We start from the raw sequence: 21,647 nt of genomic DNA, 5'->3' as shown, positions 1-21,647 counted from the left end.
GTACAGACCTTTCAAAAATTATTACATGTATTTTTATATGTGTGAATCGAACTCACAACCTCGCCATGCATGCTAGGGATGGATCATGCCAGGCACACTGTGTGTGCAGGCCAACCAAACTAGGGACGGATCACGACTTAAATGCAGCACTGAACTTAAAGTACTAATTAAATTGGAATATCTAGCTTTTTTAATATTTTTTAAAAACAAATGTGAATAAATTTCATAAAAATGGGAAAAAAATCAAAATCTAAAAAAAGTTAGATTTTTTATTGCTAGCATTTCTTTTAATCATGAACAAATTTCGAAATCTGAACAAGTTTTATAAAAGCGAATCTAAAGTACACACCGAACATTTTCTTAGTTTATAGTGAACTTTATTTAGTTACACACTGAACATTTTTTAAATATACAGTGAAATTTTTGCAAATGCCCGCTTAACAAAATGAACATTTTTGTATAGTGAACATTTTTTCAATGTATGATGAACATTTTTTCCAATAAGATGGGTTTTTTCAAAAAAAAAACATGAACACATTTTGGAAAATAAAAAACTTGGAATTTCAATTTTTATTGGAATTCCATTTTTTGAAACGTGAATAAATCTACAAAATGTGAACAAAATTTGGAATTTCAAATATTTTCTAAAAGTTCAAACAGATATTGAAAATTTTGAACAATTTATGGAAGTTTTTAATTTATGGAAAACCAAAAGGAAACAGTAAAAAGAAATAGAAAAAAGGTAAAAATAAATAAAGAAATAAGCAAAACAACAAAAAATAGAAACATGAAGAAAACTAAACAAACCTACAGAGAAAACAAAACAGTAAAAACACTTAGGGAACCTTTTAGAAGGTTCCCAAAACCGGTTGCCCGTGTCAGCCGGTGGCTTCGCTTCAGCGAAGCCGCGATTGTTTAACGGTCATGCGCGGCAAATAGGGTTCACCTTTCGGGGAATGGAGCCATATAGACGGCACCACACACAGACCGACCGACTGGGCCGGCCCATTTGTCGCGCCCGCAAACAGGGAAAATTTCATCAAAAAAGAAGTGGCAGGGCGAGTCATCAAACTCCCATTGATGACCTCGTTCTCGGCACGTGAGCTGATAAGCTTTAGTGTCTAACTACAAAAACGCATACTACTAGAACTATCCCTTAGCGACCGGTATTGTAGCAAAGCAGTCTTCTTCCCACTATGTCTTTATCTTTTTTCCAATTCATTTTTTGTTTTATGTTTTATGTTTCCTTTTTCTTTTTCAAAAAAATCACCGCGCTTCTAAAAATTTGTTCAAATTTTCAAGAAAATATCCGCCTTGACAAATTTTGTTTATAAAATGCTAATATTCATATGTTACAAAATTGTACAGAAATTTCAAAAAAAATGTTCGTGCATCGCTGAAAATCTTCCATATTTCTTCTTCTCATGTGGATTGTTGGGTCAGTCAGGAGCTTTATATCCCTGCCCGGCTGAGAGAGATGCAGATGGCCGCCTACCTTTCAAAGAGAGTATAAGATGGTCGGTAGCAAGGAGAAGTTAGGGATCAGGTTCGCAGTATCAAGGTCCATTGCATGGGACGAAGAACCAGAGAGATGACCTTGAGGAGAAGGATGATGATGTAGAAGCAGGCGATGAAGCCACTTCACCGCTGAAACCAGGGCAACGTAATGTAAAAAGTTGCATTTTATAAATAAATTCAATGGCCGTGGTCGGTGGGGTGGACGCCCGTAGTTTTCTATCAGAGTCTTTTCAGTTAACTAAACTCTGCTGTTGGCACACTAGTGTGAGACTGCAATGAGTCATTCTCAAACAATGAATTCAAGATTTTCTTGTGCTAATCCCTGTACCTGTTGTGCACGAGTGCTTGCGTTATGTAGTCATGATTAATCTCTTTACAAATCTGCCAGTTCCGAGAAATTGGACAAAGAGTTATGGAGAACATTTCAAGAGTTATTTTCCTCATAACTGACTTTTACATTGGTAGCTGTAGGAGCAGTATATAACTACGCAGTCCTATCAAGACTGATTCATGCACAAAACACATACCAAGGTGGTAGCAGGAAGCTGTTTCTACTTCAATTTGTGGGAGATCTCTCCCCTCCCCTCCGTACCCCCCCCCCCCCCCCCGGCGCGGGCGACCGAGGGGCTCCAACCCTAGCCGCCGGGTCACCGCTCCTTCCTCTCCCTCCTCTCCGCCGCCGCCGGTGGTCGGCGCCGGGCATAGACTGTGCGTGCGACGGCGGCGGCGGAGACACTCCTCCCTCTCGCGGGTCATAGGGTGACGCGGGGCGCCCTGGCTCGAGGGTGTGACCCCGATCTAGACTGCGGCAGCGCCGATCCGGTTCATGACGGCCAAGATCTGGACTACGGCGGTGTGGCGGCCGACCGGCGTCCTAATGATGGTTGTGGTGGCAGTGTTGGCGACGGCGATGGCTGGGGCGCGGCTGCATCGGAGGCAACGCAGGCCGCGGGCGTGGTGGCGGCGCGCCACCTGCCTTTGGATCGGCGGCGGCAGCATGGAGGACCTGGTAGTCGCGTCGGTGGCACCTCCGATTAGATCTGTTCTAACCGGTGCAGCTAGCGGTGGTGGTCATCTCTTCCGTCAAAGATGGCCGGCCGGGGGCTGGGTGGTCGGATCTCGAGATTCGTCATCTAGTCCCGGCTACGAGTCAGGCAGACATAGTTGCCGGTGAAACCCGAGCCGTTGGCGGGGGATGGTGGAGTTTTGCGCCGTTACCTTGGTGAAGGCATCGTCGTGTACCTGTTGTCGACCCACTCGTGCTGCTTTGGGGGAAACCCTAGGATCTGGTCTTCCAGATCAAACGATGGCGGTACTACGGTGCCGTTTCTCTCTTGGGAGTATCGTTTGTGGAGCAGCGCTGGAAGACAGAGGCACGAGGTGGAGCGGCTTCGTCTTGCACGGAGCTTCGGTGGAGCTGTCAAGTTGTGCCTGGCCGACAGGTGCTACGCTAAGTGATGCCTGGTTGGCAGGTGCTACGCACGATGGATCTTCTAGAGTCTCCACGCCTGGACGGACGAGCGCAGGACAGTGGCGTCATTGGGCGCCATGGTGGCGTCGACGGATGTCCGTACTGGCAAGGATGATGCGGATCTCTCTCCTGAAGATGGGTAAGTGGTTCGATGATGATGGCGGCTTCTAAAACATATGCATGTGGTGTGCGCTTTAGGTGGGCTGCGCGTTATGTGGATGGAATGGCGACGACACCGGTTTTAGATATGGGAAGTGAGAGCACTTCACATTATCGAGTTTGTAGGTGTGAGTGGTGCCTTCGGGTGGATTGATGTATGTTCTTGTCAGACCTTTGTGGAGTAATCAATAAAGATGGCTGCATGCATCAATTGATGCAGAGGTCCGGGGTTTAACCTCCTTTTAAAAAAAAACCCTCAATTTTTGGGAACATGAATGGAAACTTCCTACCATGATGGAAGTCAACTGAGCCGGCGTAGATGCATACTATAACTCCATACCCCAGTATATTATTCTAATACAAACCAGTTCCCTCTCAATTGTTTATTGTTATGTGTTTTAATTAGGTGCCAGCAGGGCAGCATGCCACTAGCTAGTTGTATTCTAAGCATTACTTAGAGCTCCGAAACTTCCTTAACTATTCACGTGATATTATACATGCCAAGTTGCTTCCTTTGCTTAATTTGACTTTCTTCCACAGGGCGTGATCCCCACGTTTATTACATTATGGTTTCTGGTTCCTTGGCTTAATTATTGTACCTGTGATGATGGCCAAAGCTTTCTCTCTTCTCTGACCAGCGTCAGCCTGGTTCTTAGAACAGACACATAGCCATTTCGTAGGTTGGTTCTCTGAAAAGCATGGCCTAATGCTCTCATGTCTTCCATCCTACCTCTAAAAAGCGTCAATGGCGGTCCAAGGTGTTGCGTGGGGCATATCCGTCGCAGGATGGATCATGTCACCTATTATCTCCAAGCTTCTAGACAAAGTCTTGTCCTACTGCAAATTCGACAAAGAAGAGACGCTTCGCCATTTGTTGACGGATGTACTCCCTCGCCTGAGGTGGTGCAAAACAAAACTAAACTCCTCAATTTTACCAAAGCATTTGTGTGGAAGCCAAGTGAATAAGTGCAGCTATGCAGAATAATCAAACAACGCTCTATTTTCATCTGATCTAGTTGTTGCTTGCTTGTTTATCATATATGACACTAATATAACTACAGAGAGGATGCCATGTGGCACAACCCTACGAATGACCGTTAGGCGACAGGGAGGCGATCCGGGGCGATCTCCGCGCCCGACGGCGGAGCCACCGCCCGATGCCGGCGATCGCCGCCGGGTGGGCGGTCGCTTCTGGGCCCTCGCCGGATCTGACGATGATGATGCGGACGAGGATGGAGCGGAGCCGCCGGAGGAGTCACCGCCGTCTCCTACGCCGTCGGACCTAATCTGTGAATTCTTTCATTCAGGTTACTCGGAAGAGGAAGTAGCGACCACGGTGGACAAGGTGGTTCCCAGAGACGATCTGGCTCGTGAGGGGCTGCACGATGGAGAGAAGATCGAGATTGTTCGCCGGATCGTGCATAGAAGGACGGCGCCGTCGGCGCTTCGTCCATGGAAGGGACCTTTACCCAAGGTATGTTTGCCGAAGCTCACTGTGTTTGATCTGATCCGACCGGATGCGTGGGTTACGGTTAAGAGGAAGAAAGGACGGAGGTTGTTGTCCCGGAATGTGCGTCCGCCGGCGCCGGCCATGGAGGCCACGGCGACCGAGATTCGATCGACGAGGGCGACCGCGCTCGCTCAGCTGCTTGGTGCGGCCGGGCTGGATCGGGAGCCTTCGGGCCTCGTTGCCAATGGGCCGGACAATAATGGGTATGAGGCCCATTATGTCTATCAAGGCCGGTCCGTTGAGTGTTTTCTGCCATGCACGTCCGATCCTTCGATCGTCCCAGCGCAGTCGGTACGTGCCGCTAGGGTTCATCGCCAGGGGAGTCGTGGTTTCCCGCAGTGTGGATCGGGCAGGGCGAGGAGGATCCCGCCGCTGCTAATGGCTGGACGTGGAGCGGGACCCCCTCCTGCTGCGAGTACCGCGGGGGGGGGGGGCTGGAAGGGCTCGACCGCCGGCCGGACAGCAGCCGCCGGCACTTGCGTCGGGTGCTGCAGGTCGTGGAGGCGCTCTCCAGCCGCGGCAGCAGCTGGGCGCTCCGGGAGTTCGGGCTCCTGAGGCGCAGCCAACGACGGCTGGCCGGGCAGCGCATAGACCCCCGGTGCCATCTCATGCTGCTGGGGTCGGCCGGGGAGGCCCTCGCCCTCCGCCGCCGGCGGCGCCGGCTCCTGGGTCGATGACGACTGGTATGGTTAATACTGGCCGTGGAGCTCCTCGCCCTGCACCGCCGGTGGTGCCGGCTCGTAACGCGTCGGCGGCGGGGATGGCTGCTCTGAGGGCCGAGACGCCGGGGGCCACGGTGGCTGCCGGTGTCGCTGCTGATCCGGTGGCGGCAACTACCGGGGGTCAGCGTGCACCCCCGCCACACCTTGCGGTTCGTCAGGCGCAGAATCGTTCGGGGCAGAATCAGGTTCAGAGTAATCAGAGTAATACCAGTGGGAGACCGACTGATGCACCTCGAGGCAAGTGGGGTGATGACGGGTTTGATGCGTATGGAGTAGGCCAGCATCGGGGCTCATCTTCAGCGGGAGGAGGTCGGGGTTATGCTTGGCAGAGTGACGGGTCTGCAGAGAGACCGTTCCTGGGGCCGGATGGAGGCTTCGTTGAGGGGGCCTCAGGACCTGATAACAGGCACAGAGGAGGTTATCGCGGATACCGTGGTCGTGGTGGAGGCCGCGGAAGGTTCCGCCGGCCGCCTCCCCCTAGACATGTTGACTCTGACGGGGCGGCGATGGAGACTGATCAGACACCACAGGAGCTACCTCCCCAGGCGATGGAGGTGGTGAATGCACTTGCGGTTGCTGAGGTTCCTGAGATTGCGAAGGAGGCTGAGGTGGTTCAAGTGGCTGATTCTGAGAGGGCATCCAAGTACGCTCGGAAGAAAGAGAGAATGCTTTGTTACCGGTGCGGAGAGAAGGGGCACTTCATCGCGGAGTGTGTGGCCCAGATGTGCGAATCTTGTGGTAAGCCTGCGCATGCTTCAGGGGATTGTCCTTTGCTGAGGGACCATATTCCAGCTCTTACTGTATATGGTGTGTACTGTGCGGAGCTGATGTTCTTCGAGTCAGCGGCTGCGAGGGAGATCCCAGCTGATACACAGAGCCTTACTTCTGGTTTGGTCAAGGTGACACAGGGAGATGTCTCCCAGGCTCAGATTGTGCAGAGACTTCAGGAGTTGGCTCCGGGTGATTTTCAGTGGGACCTTGTACCCGTTGAGGATAGAGTATTCAGAGTGGAGTTTCCTTCGATTGAGGACTTGCAGCGTTTGTTGAGCTTTGGGATGTGTAAGGTGCCAGGCACCAAAGGTATTTTGGAGTTCCACGAGTGGAAGAAAGTTGAGCCTAAGGGGAAGCCTCTTACTCAGGTGTGGCTGCGTTTCTCGGGGGCACCGTCTGAGGCTCTTTCTGATGTGCGTGTGGTGGCTAGTTTGGGGATTATGGTTGGTAAGACGGAGAAAGTGGATATGGCGTTCACTAGAGCTCAGGGGGTGGCTCGACTGCGAGTTAGCATTCTGGATATTGAGTATGTCCCGGACGTCATCAACTGGACCTATAGAGGCGAGGTGTTTCCACTTGATATTGAGTTTGAGGATGCAGAGTTGTTTGCTGAGGTTGCTGCTGGCACTGACGTGGATATGCACGATGGGGGTGATGATACAGGTGCTCCCAGGGAGCAGGCGGATGAGGCAGCACAGGAGCCCAATGGATCGGGGCCTGCTGCTCAGGAGCCGGAGAACGGAGCCGGGATGGAGCAGTCCCCGGCTTCGTCTTTGCCTCATAACTCACTGCGGTTTGGATCTTTTCTGCCGTCGTCGGCGCCTCCTCGTCTGTGGAGTGATCGGGTTGACTCTGACAATGCGTTCGAGCATTCGTTACCGGTCTTGGACTTTGGGCGGTCACCCCGGCAGTCGGCCAGCTTCAGTGCCCGTGTTGTTCAAGAGGTGGAGCCTCAGGAGTCGCCAGGGCGATCTAGGTCTTCGGTTTCCTCGCGGAGGGGAGGGGCGTCTGGGCAGGTGGCCACGACTCCCTCTCATTCTTCTGTTTCACAGCAGGCGGCGCAGGTACCTGTGTCCAGCCGGGGCGACATATCTTTGGGGCAGGAGGCCCTGGAGGTCCGTCTCGCGGGAGCCTCGTTGGTGGTGGGGTCGCCGGAGGTGCTAGGCAGGCGTCAGGGGCAGGTGGCCCCTGACCCTCTAGTACCGACGGCGGTCCTGCAGGTGGAGCGCACGGCTGCCACGGCGTCGGCTGGGGGGGTCGGACTAGGGCAGGAGGCCCTGGTGCCAGCTCCGTCAGGCATCTCCACATCTCCTACGCGGTCCCCCTCTCCCAGACCTACTCCGGGAGCCGCTACTCGGGAGGAGGTGATCGCGTTCGGAGGGATCCGAGACCCTGCTTCCGAGAGGAGGCGGACGAGCTCTCGTCTCCAGGACCTTCCGGAGGTTGATGATTTGCAGCAGAGGTGCGCTATGCGGGCGGCCAAGCTGCGTGATGTGGAGAGCACAACAGGTATGTCAGTTAATGTTTCAAATTCTATTCTGCATTTCTCTAAGGATGAGATTATTAATAATGCAAACCAAGTGGGGGTGTCTCTTGGGAATAATAATTTGGAAATTGAAAACTCGGTTAATGATCTTTTAGATTTGGAAGCGGAACGGGCCTTGGAGTCTATTAGAAACCTAGCGGCTGTAAAACCTTTGAATGATGCGGAGATTGAGGCCTTGGGTGTTAGGGTGCTTGATAAATTCTGCGCGGATCTTGTTCCTCCGTCTGCGGAGCCTGATGAGGATGAACTCCAGGTAGATGATGCAGCTCATGTTCAACCAGAGCACGGTTATGAGGACCGGGCTACAGGTGATAACATTCCTAAACGTAAGTGGAAGCGGAAGGTGTACCCTGCATCCGCGGTACGCAGGAGTGCTAGAATTCGTAAGGCCAAAAAATTCCATGATGACCTATGAAAGGAATATTCTGGAATAGCAGAGGTCTTAAGGACTTGGCTAAACGTAGGTTTCTAGCGGAGGCATCTTTAGAGCACCGTTTAGATTTCATTGCTCTCTCTGAAACTGGTAGGGATAATTTTGCACCTCAGTTTCTTAACACGTTGTCGGGAGGGGTGGAATTCGATTGGCATTGTCTTCCTCCAAGAGGGAGGTCTGGGGGCATCTTGCTGGGTGTGAGATGTGATTCCCTTGAAGTCCGGAGTGTTGTTATGGGTGACTTTGCAGTGAAATTCAGAGTCAGGTCCAAAATAGATGGGTTTAACTGGGTGTTGGTGGCGGTCTACGGGGCTGCACAACCTGAGCTTAAACCTGAATTTTTGGCTGACCTGGTTCGAATTTGTGGGTCCGAACAACTCCCTATCCTGGTTGGGGGGGACTTCAACATTATTAGGAGGCGGGATGAAAAGAATAACGATAATTTTGATGGGCGATGGTCCTTTATGTTTAATACCATCATTGAGAGTTTGGATTTGAGAGAAATCGAACTCTCTGGTAGACAATTTACCTGGGCTAACTCTTTACCAAACCCGACATATGAGAAGTTGGATCGGGTTCTTGCCAGTGCCGAATGGGAGCAGAAGTTCCCTCTGGTCACGGTGCAGGCTCTAACGCGAGGAATTTCGGACCACACACCGCTATTTGTTGACTCAGGGGAGCCAAGGCATGTGGGAAACAAGAATACTTTCTCCTTTGAAACGACATGGTTTGAAAGAGAAGGTTTCTTGGATATTGTTGCCAGAGAGTGGGCTAGAGAGTCTAGGGGTAGATCGCCTGTCGAGAGATGGCAGAATAAGATTAGGCATTTGAGGTGCTTTCTTCGAGGTTGGGCTAAACATCTAAGTGGAGTTTATAAGGTTGAGAAAGACAGACTCCTGGAGATTATTCAATACCTAGATGTTAAAGCTGAATCAGCGGTTCTTCAATCTGCGGATATGTGCTGTAAGATTGATGCGGAAAAGAGGTTGAACGAACTTCTCCGCGAAGAAGAGCTGAAGTGGGCGCTCAGAGCAAAGGTTCGCAAAGTAATCCAAGGGGATGCGAACACTCAATTCTTTCATCTGATTGCGAATGGCAAACACAGAAAGAAAAAAATATTTCAGCTCGAGCAAGATGAAGGCACAATTGTTGGTCACGATAATCTTAAGTTATACATCACCGAATACTACAAGCAGTTATTTGGACCGCCGGAGGATAGCGCTGTGTCCCTCGATGAGTCCAGGACTGAGGATGTGCCTCAATTAACTGCTGCTGATAATGACATGCTAGTTGCGCCGTTTACGGAAAAGGAGGTTTTCGATGCCATCTCTCAGATGGAGAACAATAAGGCTCCCGGGCCGGATGGGTTCCCGGCGGAGTTTTACAAAAGATGTTGGCATATCATCAAAGGGGATCTGCTACCCATGTTCCACGACCTTTTTGCTGGACGGCTTCAACTTTTTCATTTGAACTTTGGAACGATAACGTTGCTTCCAAAGAAGACCGACGCTCTCAGGATTGAGCAGTTCCGTCCTATCTGCCTCTTGAATGTCAGTTTCAAAATTTTTACCAAGGTTGGGACTAATAGGCTCACACAGATTGCGCATTCTGTGGTGCAGCAATCCCAAACAGCTTTCATGCCAGACAGAAACATCCTTGAAGGGGTGGTGGTGTTGCATGAACGCTCCAGGAAATTCACTCTAAGAAACTTGATGGAGTCATCTTTAAAGTAGATTTTGAGAAAGCGTATGACAAAGTTAAATGGCCTTTTCTGCAACAAGCTTTGCGTATGAAAGGTTTCCACGAGGGCTGGAGGAGCCAGATTGAAACTTTTACGCAAAAGGGTAGTGTTGGCATAAAAGTGAATGACGATGTCGGTCATTACTTCCAGACACATAAGGGCCTGCGGCAGGGAGATCCGATGTCCCCTATTCTGTTCAACATAGTAGCCGATATGTTGGCGGTGTTGTTAGGGAGAGCCAAGGAAGTTGGCCAAATAGGGGGCCTGGTGCCACACTTAGTGGATGGGGGTATATCCATCCTGCAATACGCTGATGACACTATCATCTTCATGGAGCATGACTTGGTAAAAGCTAGAAATCTGAAGCTGCTGCTTTGTTTGTTTGAGCAGCTAAGTGGGCTCAAAATTAACTTCCACAAAAGTGAGTTGTTCTGCTTTGGGAGAGCCAAAGAGGAACAAGAGGATTACAAGCAGTTGTTCGGATGTGGTTTGGGTGAGCTGCCTTTTACCTACTTAGGAATTCCTATTCATCACCGCAAGCTCACGAATAATGAATGGAAGTGTATTGAGGATCGTTTCGAGAAGAAGCTAAGTTGTTGGAAGGGCAAGCTCATGTCGTATGGAGGTCGTTTAATTCTTATTAATTCGGTGCTCACGAGCATGCCCATGTTCCTTTTGTCCTTCTTTGAAGTCCCAGTTGGAGTTAGGAAACGACTGGACTTCTATCGATCGAGGTTCTTTTGGCAGGGGGAGGAGCCTAAGAGAAAATATCGGTTAGCGAAGTGGGATATCATTTGTAGACCGAAAGACCAAGGGGGTATGGGGATTGAGAATCTCGAAGTCAAGAACCGGTGCCTTCTTAGTAAGTGGTTGTGGAAGTTATCCTCAGGAACTGACGCCATGTGGGCTCAAATCCTGCGTAACAAGTATCTCCAAACCAAAACTTTGGCTCAGGTGTCGGTTAGACCAACTGATTCACCCTTTTGGAAAGGGCTTATGAAAGTGAAGCTTTCATTTTTTCAGAGGTCAAAGAATTTAGTTGGTAATGGTGCAAGCACGAGATTCTGGGAGGATACTTGGCTTGGAGAGGCTCCCCTAGCAATCCAGTATCCATCTCTGTATCGTATAGTTCGAAGGCGCGATGCTTTGGTTGCATCGGTCTTCGCCTCGATACCCCTGGATATCCAGTTTAGAAGATCGTTAGTGGGCAATCGTTGGGAAGAGTGGCTGCATCTAGTTAGGAGACTGATGCAGGTACAACTATCTCAACAACCTGATAAATTACGCTGGAATCTCACTAGGTCGGGGGGATTCACGGTTAAATCAATGTATGTTGATGTTATTAATTCCAGCTCGATTCCTACTTCAAAGCATGTGTGGGACGTCAGAGTTCCTTTAAAGATCAAGGTGTTTATGTGGTTTCTACATAAACAGGTGATCTTAACAAAGGATAATCTTATTAAGCGTAATTGGACAGGACCTACTAGGTGTAGTTTCTGTGATCAGGGTGAAACCATTAAACATCTTTTCTTTGACTGCCCACTAGCTAGAATTCTTTGGACGACTATTCAAGTCGCTTTCAATATTACCCCACCAAGGTCGGTTAACATGTTGTTTGGGACATGGCTAACTAGGGTAGAGCCCGGGTTAGCAAAATATATTCGCTTGGGGGTTTGCGCTTTTTTGTGGGCGCTTTGGAATTGCAGAAATGACTTCGTCTTTAACAGATCAACAAATATCCATGTTTTGCAGGTTATCTTCCGAGCAACGGCTCTTATCCGTTCCTGGTCGCTACTCACTCCGACGGAGGCCAGGGAGCTTTTGGTTACTGCTGCTATCCGATGGGAGATGGTAGCTCGGGATATATTCAGCCGGTTTGGATGGCGGTCGTGTAACAGGATAGGCAATTAGTTTACCTGTCTATTTTGGAGCCAAACGGCTGTGATGTATAAGTGCTTTGGCTAGCTTGTGTATCTAGCCTTCGGGCTCTGTGTGAGCCTTTTCTTACTTTTCTTGTTGACAACCTTGAGACTTGGAGACTTTGTGGACTATTTTATGCTTAATAAGATGGCCGTATGCATCATGCTGATGCAGAGGCCGGGGAAGCCCCCCTTTTCGAAAAAAAAAACTCCCTCGCCTGACACTTACTCTAGAAGCGGCGGATGCCATCAATCACAGGCTATTCTTAGGGTGGACCGTGAGGCGTCTCAAATCTGCTTTCTATGACATTGAAGACATCCTTGATGAACTGGAGTATATTCGTCACCAAAAGAAGCTGGACAAACAGAAAAGGTCTCCATCAAAGAGGACCAAAATTGCTTCATATGCTGAAGCTGGCCCGTCAAACCAGGTCAGCCTCAATCTCTAGCTATGTAAATGCATATTTCCTCATACCTGCACAGTACCTTTTATCCTAGTAAATTTATTCTGTTTTTTTCCTTTGAATCTGATAGATTGGGTCATGTTAATGGCCTATCTGTGTATTTTTTATTATTATTATAGCGAAGACATTTGCCCCAAAGTAATTCAAGGTGGAATTTTTTGCTGAAATGTCAAAAAGCCTATCATGATTAGATACATAATAAATGTCCGAGTCCATTATTTGCTTGTAAAATTTCGTGGTGAAGAGATTTGTTTCTGGTGCTGTATGAAAAGAGTTTAATGATCAATATTTGTCTATTGAAAAGTACAACAGAGGCCAACAAAGGGGTCCCACAAGTTACAATTTGGGAGATTTAGTAAAATATTAACGGTTTACCGTTCCCATGTTAGAATATTTAATAAAGTGGTCGTTGGATTTTAATCTTTCTTACATGTATTTCAAATGCAAAGCAAATGAGGCAGATCTACTATTTTTACCCCCATCGTTACAACATGTATCTACCCACCTATCAGCCTAATGTTCCAGAAATGTTGGGTTTAACTTGTATTTTGAAATTCATGATGTTGGTTGCTTTTGCAGGACATTTGTATTGAACCCGGTTTGACTCTCACGGGAGATTTAAATCGTCGTTTGAAAAATCATATTGCGAAGATAGAAGAACTCATTGTTGCAGCACAGGGTATTATTGCACTGGCAAAGCCGCCAAGCAAGGGCGAAACTTCAACTGCCAGAAATATACAGACACACACTACTTCAACTCCAACAGAAAAGGTAACCGGTAGAGATGAGGATCGTGACCAGATAGCAAAAATGTTACATGATAAAGATGAGGTCAATCCAAGCTCAAGTGACAATAGATGTTTCTCTGCAATTGGGATTTATGGCATTTCAGGGTCTGGGAAGACAACCCTCGCACAACATGTTTGCAAGTCTGAGAAAGATAATGATTATTTTGACCTTGTTATGTGGATTCATGTTTCTCAGAACTACAGTGTGGGTGACATTTTCAGGGAGATGTTAGAGGCTGTAGATAAGAATTCATGCCGTGCCTTCAGTGGACTTGATATGTTAGAAAACGAATTGGAGAATAAGCTGAAAGGCAAACGTTTTCTCTTGGTACTAGATGATATTTGGTGCAATAAGGATGTCCATGAACAGAAGCTAGCGAGGTTACTTTCTCCACTGAATCTTGGAAAGCAAGGAAGCAAGATCCTAGCGACAAGTCGAAATGAAGATGCATTTTCAGATCTAGGTTCTGGTGTGAAACGTAAAGTTTTTCCAATACGTGCCTTGGATGATGAAGCTTTCTTGAATCTGTTCATGTATTATGCTCTTGAAGACGCAAATGCAGATGATCCAGATCAAATAGATCTCAAAACTATTGGGGCTGAAATTGCAAAGAAGCTGAAAGGATCTCCTCTAGCAGCCAGCACAGTGGGAGGACAACTACGTGCAAGACAAAAAGATGTTGAGTTTTGGAGAGAAGTTCGAGATGGGGATCTTGTGAATGAGACGACAGGGGCACTGTGGTGGAGTTACCAGCATCTTGATGAGCAGGTCAGGCGATGCTTTGCTTACTGCAGTATTTTTCCCAGAAGACACCGGCTCAACCGTGATGAGTTGGTTAAACTGTGGGTGGCAGAAGGGTTCATACAAACTACTGATGCAGAGAAGGACATGGAAGCTGTTGGTCGGGATTACTTTCACGAGTTACTGGCAACCTCATTTGTGCAACCAGGAGGATATTACCAAGGGAGTGATTGCTATATTGTCCATGATCTTATGCATGATTTAGCGGAGAAGGTGGCAGGGAGTGATTGCTTCAGAATCGAGAATGGCTTAAGATCAAAGGTTCCTCGTCATGTTCGCCATCTTTATGTTGCGAATGCAGCAATGGTTACCAAGGACATTTTCGAACTGGAAAACCTACGCACTCTCATTGTTGATGATACAGAGTGGCTTGCACCAGTTAACAATAAATTCTTTGAGAAAGTGTTCAAGAAACTGAAGAAATTGCGGGTACTAGCTGTAGAAACCGCATGGAAAGATAATTTCGATCTGAAACTTCCTGAAAGTATTGGTCATTTAAAGCATTTACGCTATCTTGGTTTAGTGATCTTCGAAGCAGGGCATGTTTTTCCAAAAACATTAGCCAATCTTTACCATTTGCAGGTGCTAAAGTTTTGTTATTCAAGTGATGTGCAAGTTTCCCCTGGTACAAATATGAGTAACCTCACCAACTTGCGGCATATTATTGGCGAAATGACAATGCATGTTCCGAACATGGGCAGGATAACATCATTACAAACATTAGAATGTTTTGGAGTAAAGATGGGACATGGGTATGAGTTACACCAGCTGAGTAACCTAAACAAGCTTCGCGGTAATCTGAAGATCAACGGTCTTGAAAATGTTGAAAGCAAGGAGGAAGCCGAGGAAGCAAAGCTGGTTGATAAGGAAAGACTAACAGGACTGAAACTGCACTGGTATAATGATCCGACTTGCCTAGAAGTTCAGGAAGAGGTACTTGAGGGTCTTTGCCCACCCAAGGGTCTTAAAAGTCTGGAAATCTGGGGTTATGAAAGTCAGAGATACCCAAGTTGGATGGTGGGTGAGCAGAATGGCGGCCCGAAGAACCTACATCAACTTCGGCTCTGCAGATCCAAGGGACCTGCTCCTGAGATTTTTAATTTCTTCATTCATCTTCGTGAGCTCACCATTTCGAGCTGCAGCTTGGACCACTTGCCAGACAATATGAAGGACCTTAGTTACCTGAAGCGCCTAAAGATTTTGCGATGTTTGCATCTTAAATCCCTTCCAGAACTTCCTGGGTCTCTTCAGAAGTTTAAATTGAAGGACTGTGATGAAAGTTTCATGAGGTCGTGTGAAGAAAAAGATCATTCAAACTGGCAAAAGATTCAGCATGTTGATGTGAAGGATATTGGTTTTAGGGGGGGTTCTACCCTATAGCAACATCTGAAGACAAGAGTGGCCATCGCTAGGATATGCTGGCAATTGACCAGGTGGTGATTTGTGGCTCTGGGTTCTATTCTCGTCCTGTCAAGCCATGTGGGCGATCCAGCTAGTCATGGCTATCTGCAATGATAATGTGGAACTGTGAACACCAGATTTGCGTTCTTCATATGGTTTGCAATAAATATTTGTGGTTTTGTATGGTTTGTAATAATTGGGATGATGGACACCATATTTGCTTGTTTTGCTTCCAATGGCTGGTTTGTAATACTGACGAATAATATACACTGGTTTGGTTTTATTTTGTGAGCTTGTTTACCATTGATTTCTAACATTCTGTTCTGGGATGATGAATTCAATGTTGACATGATGCGTCTGAGCATGACACGTACCTGCAGCAAACAAAACTACAGCCAGCGCATGGCGGCGGCTATAAGTAAGCTGCAGCGTCACGGCGACTGACCACGCATCATGTCAGCGCATGGCATTACAGGTTTTCTAATTTCTATCCTTTTTTTTAATGATTTGAAGATGGCTGACCACGTCTATGGCGTGCTATCATTTTCTTTTCACTTTATACCAGATGTTTTGTATTTTGCATGCTCTATTTTTCCTTTTTGCATGTTCAATTTGAAATGGATAACGAACGACCGAGAGAACAGTTGTCGAATGAAATATTCTTTTCGTGTTGTCTTTATACTGTCTGCTATACGCTGACATGCGTGTATGTAATGATCACTGCGCTCCTAGCACTGTAAATGCCCTGCCCAGCTGCCCTGTCACCTGCGAAAATCCTATTTTCATACTCCCTCTCGTCAAATTATAGTGCATACAATATTCTTCTAAAGTCAACTTTCCAAACTATCCGAAGAAGTTTATTAAAAGATATAAGCATGTACAGTACCAAGTATATACCATATGAAAATGTATTTTATGGTAAATCTAATGATATTGTGAATGTTAATAAATAATTTTAGCAAATATAAAATTACCACTTAGATCAAAGGGGTACTTGCTGCATGAACTTATGACGCAAAGGCCATCACCCAACTTCATTAGTACTGGTTTGAAAATTTAGGACACTAAGAGTACTGCACATAATCCGAGACCTCACACGCCACATGTGTTTATGGAATTATGGCCGTCCGTTTTCTTGATCTGGCCGTCCTAGGCCAAACATCTATAGCCACCGTACGCAAATTTGGCCCCTCAAATGCCCGTCGGCACGCCTTCAACAACTCAATGACGAGCCGGAGCACCTTTGCATACTTGCGTCGGAGGCGGCGCTCATCCATCTCCACCATCGTGAGAGAGCAGTGGAGGACCAACAAGAGGAGCATGGCCTCGAGATCCACTGGCGTGCATGCCCAACACGCGGCTAGTGCCTCCCCGGCCTCTGCCCGCTCCCTCACCCGCTGCCACTCACGGCGGGCTGCCCTTGCCTCCGATTCGGGCGTCCACGTGCGCAACGACGCCAACACGGGCACGAGGACCCAACGGTGCCCCGGTACCACCTCCGGACGAGATTGAATGCACATAGGTGGAGGTGGACGAAGTACCAGCATGGCTGTGGAGCGGCCAAAGCTGCATGACAGGCGTGAAGGGATGGGGGTGTCGCTGGCGCTGCAGAGCAGGAGTTGTCGTTGCTGCTACAGCCTTGGTCGAGACGCGAACGCCTCCACACGATGCGAAGGGTGACCGCCTCCACATCGCCGGGCTCCGCGTTGCGCACCGGGCTCGACCAGTCGTCGAAGCCGCCAGATTCATCACCGGAGCTCGCGCTGTTTCCATCGCCGACCATCGATTCGGATCGAAGGGGACCACGATTGGATTGAACGGAGAAGGGAGTGCAGTGGACTGACGGATTGACTTTGATCTAGGGTTCTTTGGATTCGTATATTTGTTGGGCAAGGCTGGCCTAGGCCGACGTGCCGGACGCGCTCGGGCCACCACATATCCGCCCTAGATTTGGGCTAGATATGAGGGGCGCCGGACAACCTGGACGTTTGAGGACGGTTTGAGGCGTCGGGCTGGGTTGTTTTCGGTCAATGACCGGTCAGTCCACCCGGAGGTTTGGGAAGGGCCGGTCCTGACTTTCCAGAGGCCCCGGGCGAACTGTAAAATTGGGCCCAATAACTATTGTGGAGTGAAAATTTTCAAACAAAATTTCACAACTGAATAGTGGTAGCAAGAAATTTCATTAGCAAATAAGAAATTTCATAATCCAGCATGGACATGTGGGGATGCAACAACAAAAAAGCCTTTTTTTTTTGCAACAACCAAACGGTCTTCCCTGCAAACAAAAAAACTGGTCTTAATTCTTAACCAGGGAAGATATAATTTCTAACAATGCTAAAAGCAAATGAGAAATAAGATGCGTCCCCAACAGAGGCACTTCAACAATGATCAAGAGAGGAGCATTCTTGCTGAGAAATATAAAGGAAAAACTTCTTGTTCATTGGCCGGAATAGTTCACGCCATCTTCTGTTGCTGCTTGTTCGCGGATCAATTACGCACGCGTACTTGAGGCAATCTCCAGCCTTTTCTATCTGTCAACCTATGGAGTCTTCTTCGAGGCTGGATGATGCAGTTATATCTGTAGTCAACTTCTGCTGATAGAGAAGTTTTGCCTTTGAAGTTACTGCACCAAAGAAGATGTCTTAACCTGGCATTATTTTTCCAGAAATTACACCAAGCGGCAGTGATGAGGGGCGGGAACACATGTTCGACAAGGTGGTCAAGCCAAGCGACGTGGGGAAGCTGAACCGGCTGGTGGTGCCGAAGCACTTCCCGCCGCTGGATGCGGCGGCGAACGAGAAGGGCACCATGCTCAGCTTCGAGGACCGTGGGGGCAAGCTCTGGCGGTTCCGCTACTCCTACTGGGACAGCAGCCAGAGCTACGTCATCACAAACGGGTGGAGCCGCTTTGTCATGGAGAAGAGACTCAATGCTGGGGACACCATTTCCTTCTGCCGGGGCGCGACTGAGGCCACGCGGGGCCGGCTCTTCATAGACTGGAAACACCGGGCCATAGTAAATGATTAGTTGCCAAAGTTAGACAGGCCGTCGAGGGCGGCCCGGAAGCGGGTGCGGCTGTTCGGAGTCAACCTCGACACCCAGAAGCCCCAAGGTGGCGAGTTAACCCATGATGCCAATGCCGGTGCAGCTGGAGTGGAGTCCTCAGCTGCTGCCTCATCGCCGTCATCCTCCCAGACAGAAGCGGATTCCTCCTTGGATCTCTGTCTGTGAAGGTGAGCTCGATCGGCAGCGTGCCCAAGGAAAGTTCAACAGCACAATTCCTTCAGTTTGTCACCTTTATTTTCTTCTCCACCTTTTGTGATTCCGTCTGTTATAACATTGATATAGGCCAGCATTTATGCTTTTGTTTAGGCCATTCAAATTCTTGGTGTTGGTTTCAAAATTACTAGATAGAGAGAGAATGAAATTAGGCGAATTAACGAAATCCTTCATGGATTTGTTTGGATTCAATTGAAATTCCTTCATCTTCAGACTTTGCCACTGTCACAGTATAGCTCGCTCGCTATTTTTCTGCCCTATTTTTTTTTTCTATTTCCAGTTATTAGTGTCTGTCTGTGTAACTTGTGTTAATAGACAAGTTTGGTCATCAAGTAAAGAAAGTTACTTGACTTCACCAATGAAGATGCAGCAACCATCCGACATTTCTGCAGAAACTTGAGCAAGACTGAAAGCTATCTTCGCTAATGTACACCCCAGACATGGCGTATTCATCCTCAATGGGCAAAGTCAAATGGAGGCTAGCAGGTTACAGGTGTCTGTTTCTGTTTATTGAGTGGGGTACATGTACGTAGCAGGTAGTACTCCCTTTGTTCCTAAATATAAGATGTGTTAGATAATTTCAGTGTAGACTATATATGAATTAAAATAAGTGAACATACACAGTAAAATAGGTCTAGATACATGCAAATCAGAAAAATGCTAAAGATCGAGATAGTAGCAGATTAGCTCAAGCCGCACCGAAATCTGCTACTGATAGACCAGCACGTGTGTCAGTTTAATTCGTAGTCATAGTCGACGGAAACATCTCCTCTCACTAAATGCACATCACCAGAAGGCCTGAAATAAATTCAGAATATTGCGACTACCAGTGTCAAAGTTTAGGACTTGAACCCTGATGGGCTTGGGATAGCACTATCCTCTTAACCATTAAACCGCAGGTTGGTTCGCACCTTTTTTGGTTTGATAAGTGACGCAGCCAATGTCTGCCACTGCTATAGGCTTATCAGTGGTAGGTACCAGTTTGCACCTGCCACTTGGTAACAGCCGTCCAGATTTTTCTGGGACAAATGTTACCAATGATAGGCACGAAACAACGCCTGACACCGCTACTCCGGTTACCAGTGGTGGGCTGCGCTACGTACCCGTCACTGAAATTATTTGTCCGACGGTAATTTGTTCAAAAATATCAGTGACGGGCCGCAATACATGCCCGCTATGGGTAAGTCAAGTAGGAATGGCTAGCGTTGTTATGCCTCCGCCACTAGTAATATTTTCTGTTGCCACTGATAACTTTTTTGTACCAGTGGAAGGCGCATATTTTTTACCTGCCAGCCACTGATATTTTTTCTACTAAGTAATAGTGGTAAAGTCGCACACTCTAGCGCCCTAGCTAAGTGGTAACAGTGGCAAAGTGGCATCTTACCAGTGGCAGGTGCCTGAGGCGGCCCTCCCACGGATCGACATCCTGGTAGTCCATCCTGGCCGTCCATTTTCTCTTCCTCCAATTCATCTGCCTACCTAGCCTCCATCTCCTCTCTCTCTCCCAAACTCCCTCCCTCTCTCTCTCTCGAAGTCCTTTCAAATGCGGCGGCATGGAGCTGCGGTAACGGTTGTCCGTGTAGGTGACCGGATGGAGCAGAAGGGGCGAGGAGACGAATCTAGCGTGTCTGTGATGGATGGAGGGAAGAAGGGTGCGAGGAGGCAGATCCAACGAGCGACCGACAGCGGCTCCGAAGGGGCTGCAGTGGATGGAGGGAAGATCCAGAGCGTGCGGTGGAGGAGCCAGTGGGTGCGCCGCGACGGATCCAGCGCGGTAGCAGATGCAACGGGCACATGTGACGACGGATCTAGCAGGTGTGTGGCAGAGGATCGAGCGCGGTGGTAGATCCAGCAGGCGCATGCACGATAGATCGAACACTCGCGGCGGCAGATCTAGCACGCGCAACGGTGTTGTCTGCCAAGGTGTCACATGCGTGCATAGCTGCGATCTTCCCGAGCAGGGGTAAGGCCGCACCATGGAGTTCCTCTGCTGCACCGCCGGGAGGTGCATCATTTGTTTTCTAATTTCCAAAATCACATACCAATGGCGGGTGGGAAATAAGGACCGCCACATGTATGTTCCCCTTGTGAGTAGAAGGTGAAAATTGACGACCGCCATTGGTAGTGTGTGTCGTTAGTGGATTAGTAGCGGCGGATGCTCGGTAAAGCCCGACACTGCTAGATCTTTATCACTGGCGAGCGGGCATCCACCACTAATGCCATGTTAGCAGTGGCAGCCCTGAGAGCCTCGCATGTCACTGCTGGTCCTTCTGCGCCCGCCATTCGTAGACACTCCTGCAGTAGTGCTTGTCGCAACCTAGGAGTTTCTTTTATTAGTAGATTCATTTTGTAAAACATTTTATCTCTTGAACTGCGTGTCCAAATACCAAACTATTTTCATTGTTGGATTTCTCGCATCGATACATTTGAAACTAGATCCCATATTAATGGGTTTTAACGATCTTTTTTAGTGAAATATCAAAAAAGGAATAAAAATGAGTATAAAAAAGTGAAGAAAAGAACAAAAAGATGAGTATAATTCATCTGCACTATTTAGAAAAGAAATGTGATCAAATTTTGAATCTCCACAGGTTTTAAAAAACATCACGAATTAGAAAAAAAAGTTCATGTATTCAAAAAACATTCATGATTTCAAAAGGCTCATAAAAATTGAAAAAAAGTTCATCAATTTTCAAAAAAAATTGAAAATTTGGAAAAAGTTCATCGACTTTGAAAAAAGTTTACGCGGTTTTGACAAAAGATCACTGATTCTGAAAAAACAAATCATCATATTTGGAAAAAGTTCATCGAATTTGAAGAAAGTTCATCGGTTTTGAAAAAAGTTCATCGAATTTGAAATTTTTTCACTTATTTTGAAAGAAAAGTTCATCGAATTTGAAGAAATTCATCAGATTTGAAAAAAGTTCATCGAAAATTTGAAAAACTGTTCATCAAATTTGAGAAAAAAATCATTGATTCAAAAAAAGTTCATAAAAATTAGTCCATTGGTTTTTTAATAGGTTCACGAAAAATTGAAAAGATCTTTGAACCAGGAAGAAGAAAAAAAAGGAAAAAGGAAACTAAATGATGAAAAGGTTGAGAAAGACGTACATACGCACATGA

General features: G+C 47.5%; 1 protein-coding gene across 1 annotated transcript; it reads left to right on the top strand.

Moving 5' to 3' along the window:
- The first annotated feature begins 3,893 nt into the window (after positions 1-3,893).
- On the top strand, positions 3,894-15,224 carry LOC123084468 (putative disease resistance protein RGA1). Its single transcript, XM_044506056.1, has 4 exons — positions 3,894-4,033; positions 11,999-12,221; positions 12,834-13,183; positions 13,247-15,224. The coding sequence occupies exons 1-4, from the start codon at positions 3,894-3,896 to the stop codon at positions 15,222-15,224; spliced, it is 2,691 nt and encodes an 896-aa protein (XP_044361991.1).
- The last annotated feature ends 6,423 nt before the right edge of the window (positions 15,225-21,647 follow it).

The sequence above is a fragment of the Triticum aestivum genome, chromosome 4A (assembly GCF_018294505.1).
Source record: "Triticum aestivum cultivar Chinese Spring chromosome 4A, IWGSC CS RefSeq v2.1, whole genome shotgun sequence".
Classification (NCBI taxonomy): Eukaryota; Viridiplantae; Streptophyta; class Magnoliopsida; order Poales; family Poaceae; genus Triticum; species Triticum aestivum.
This window is presented reverse-complemented; position numbering and strand designations above follow the sequence as displayed.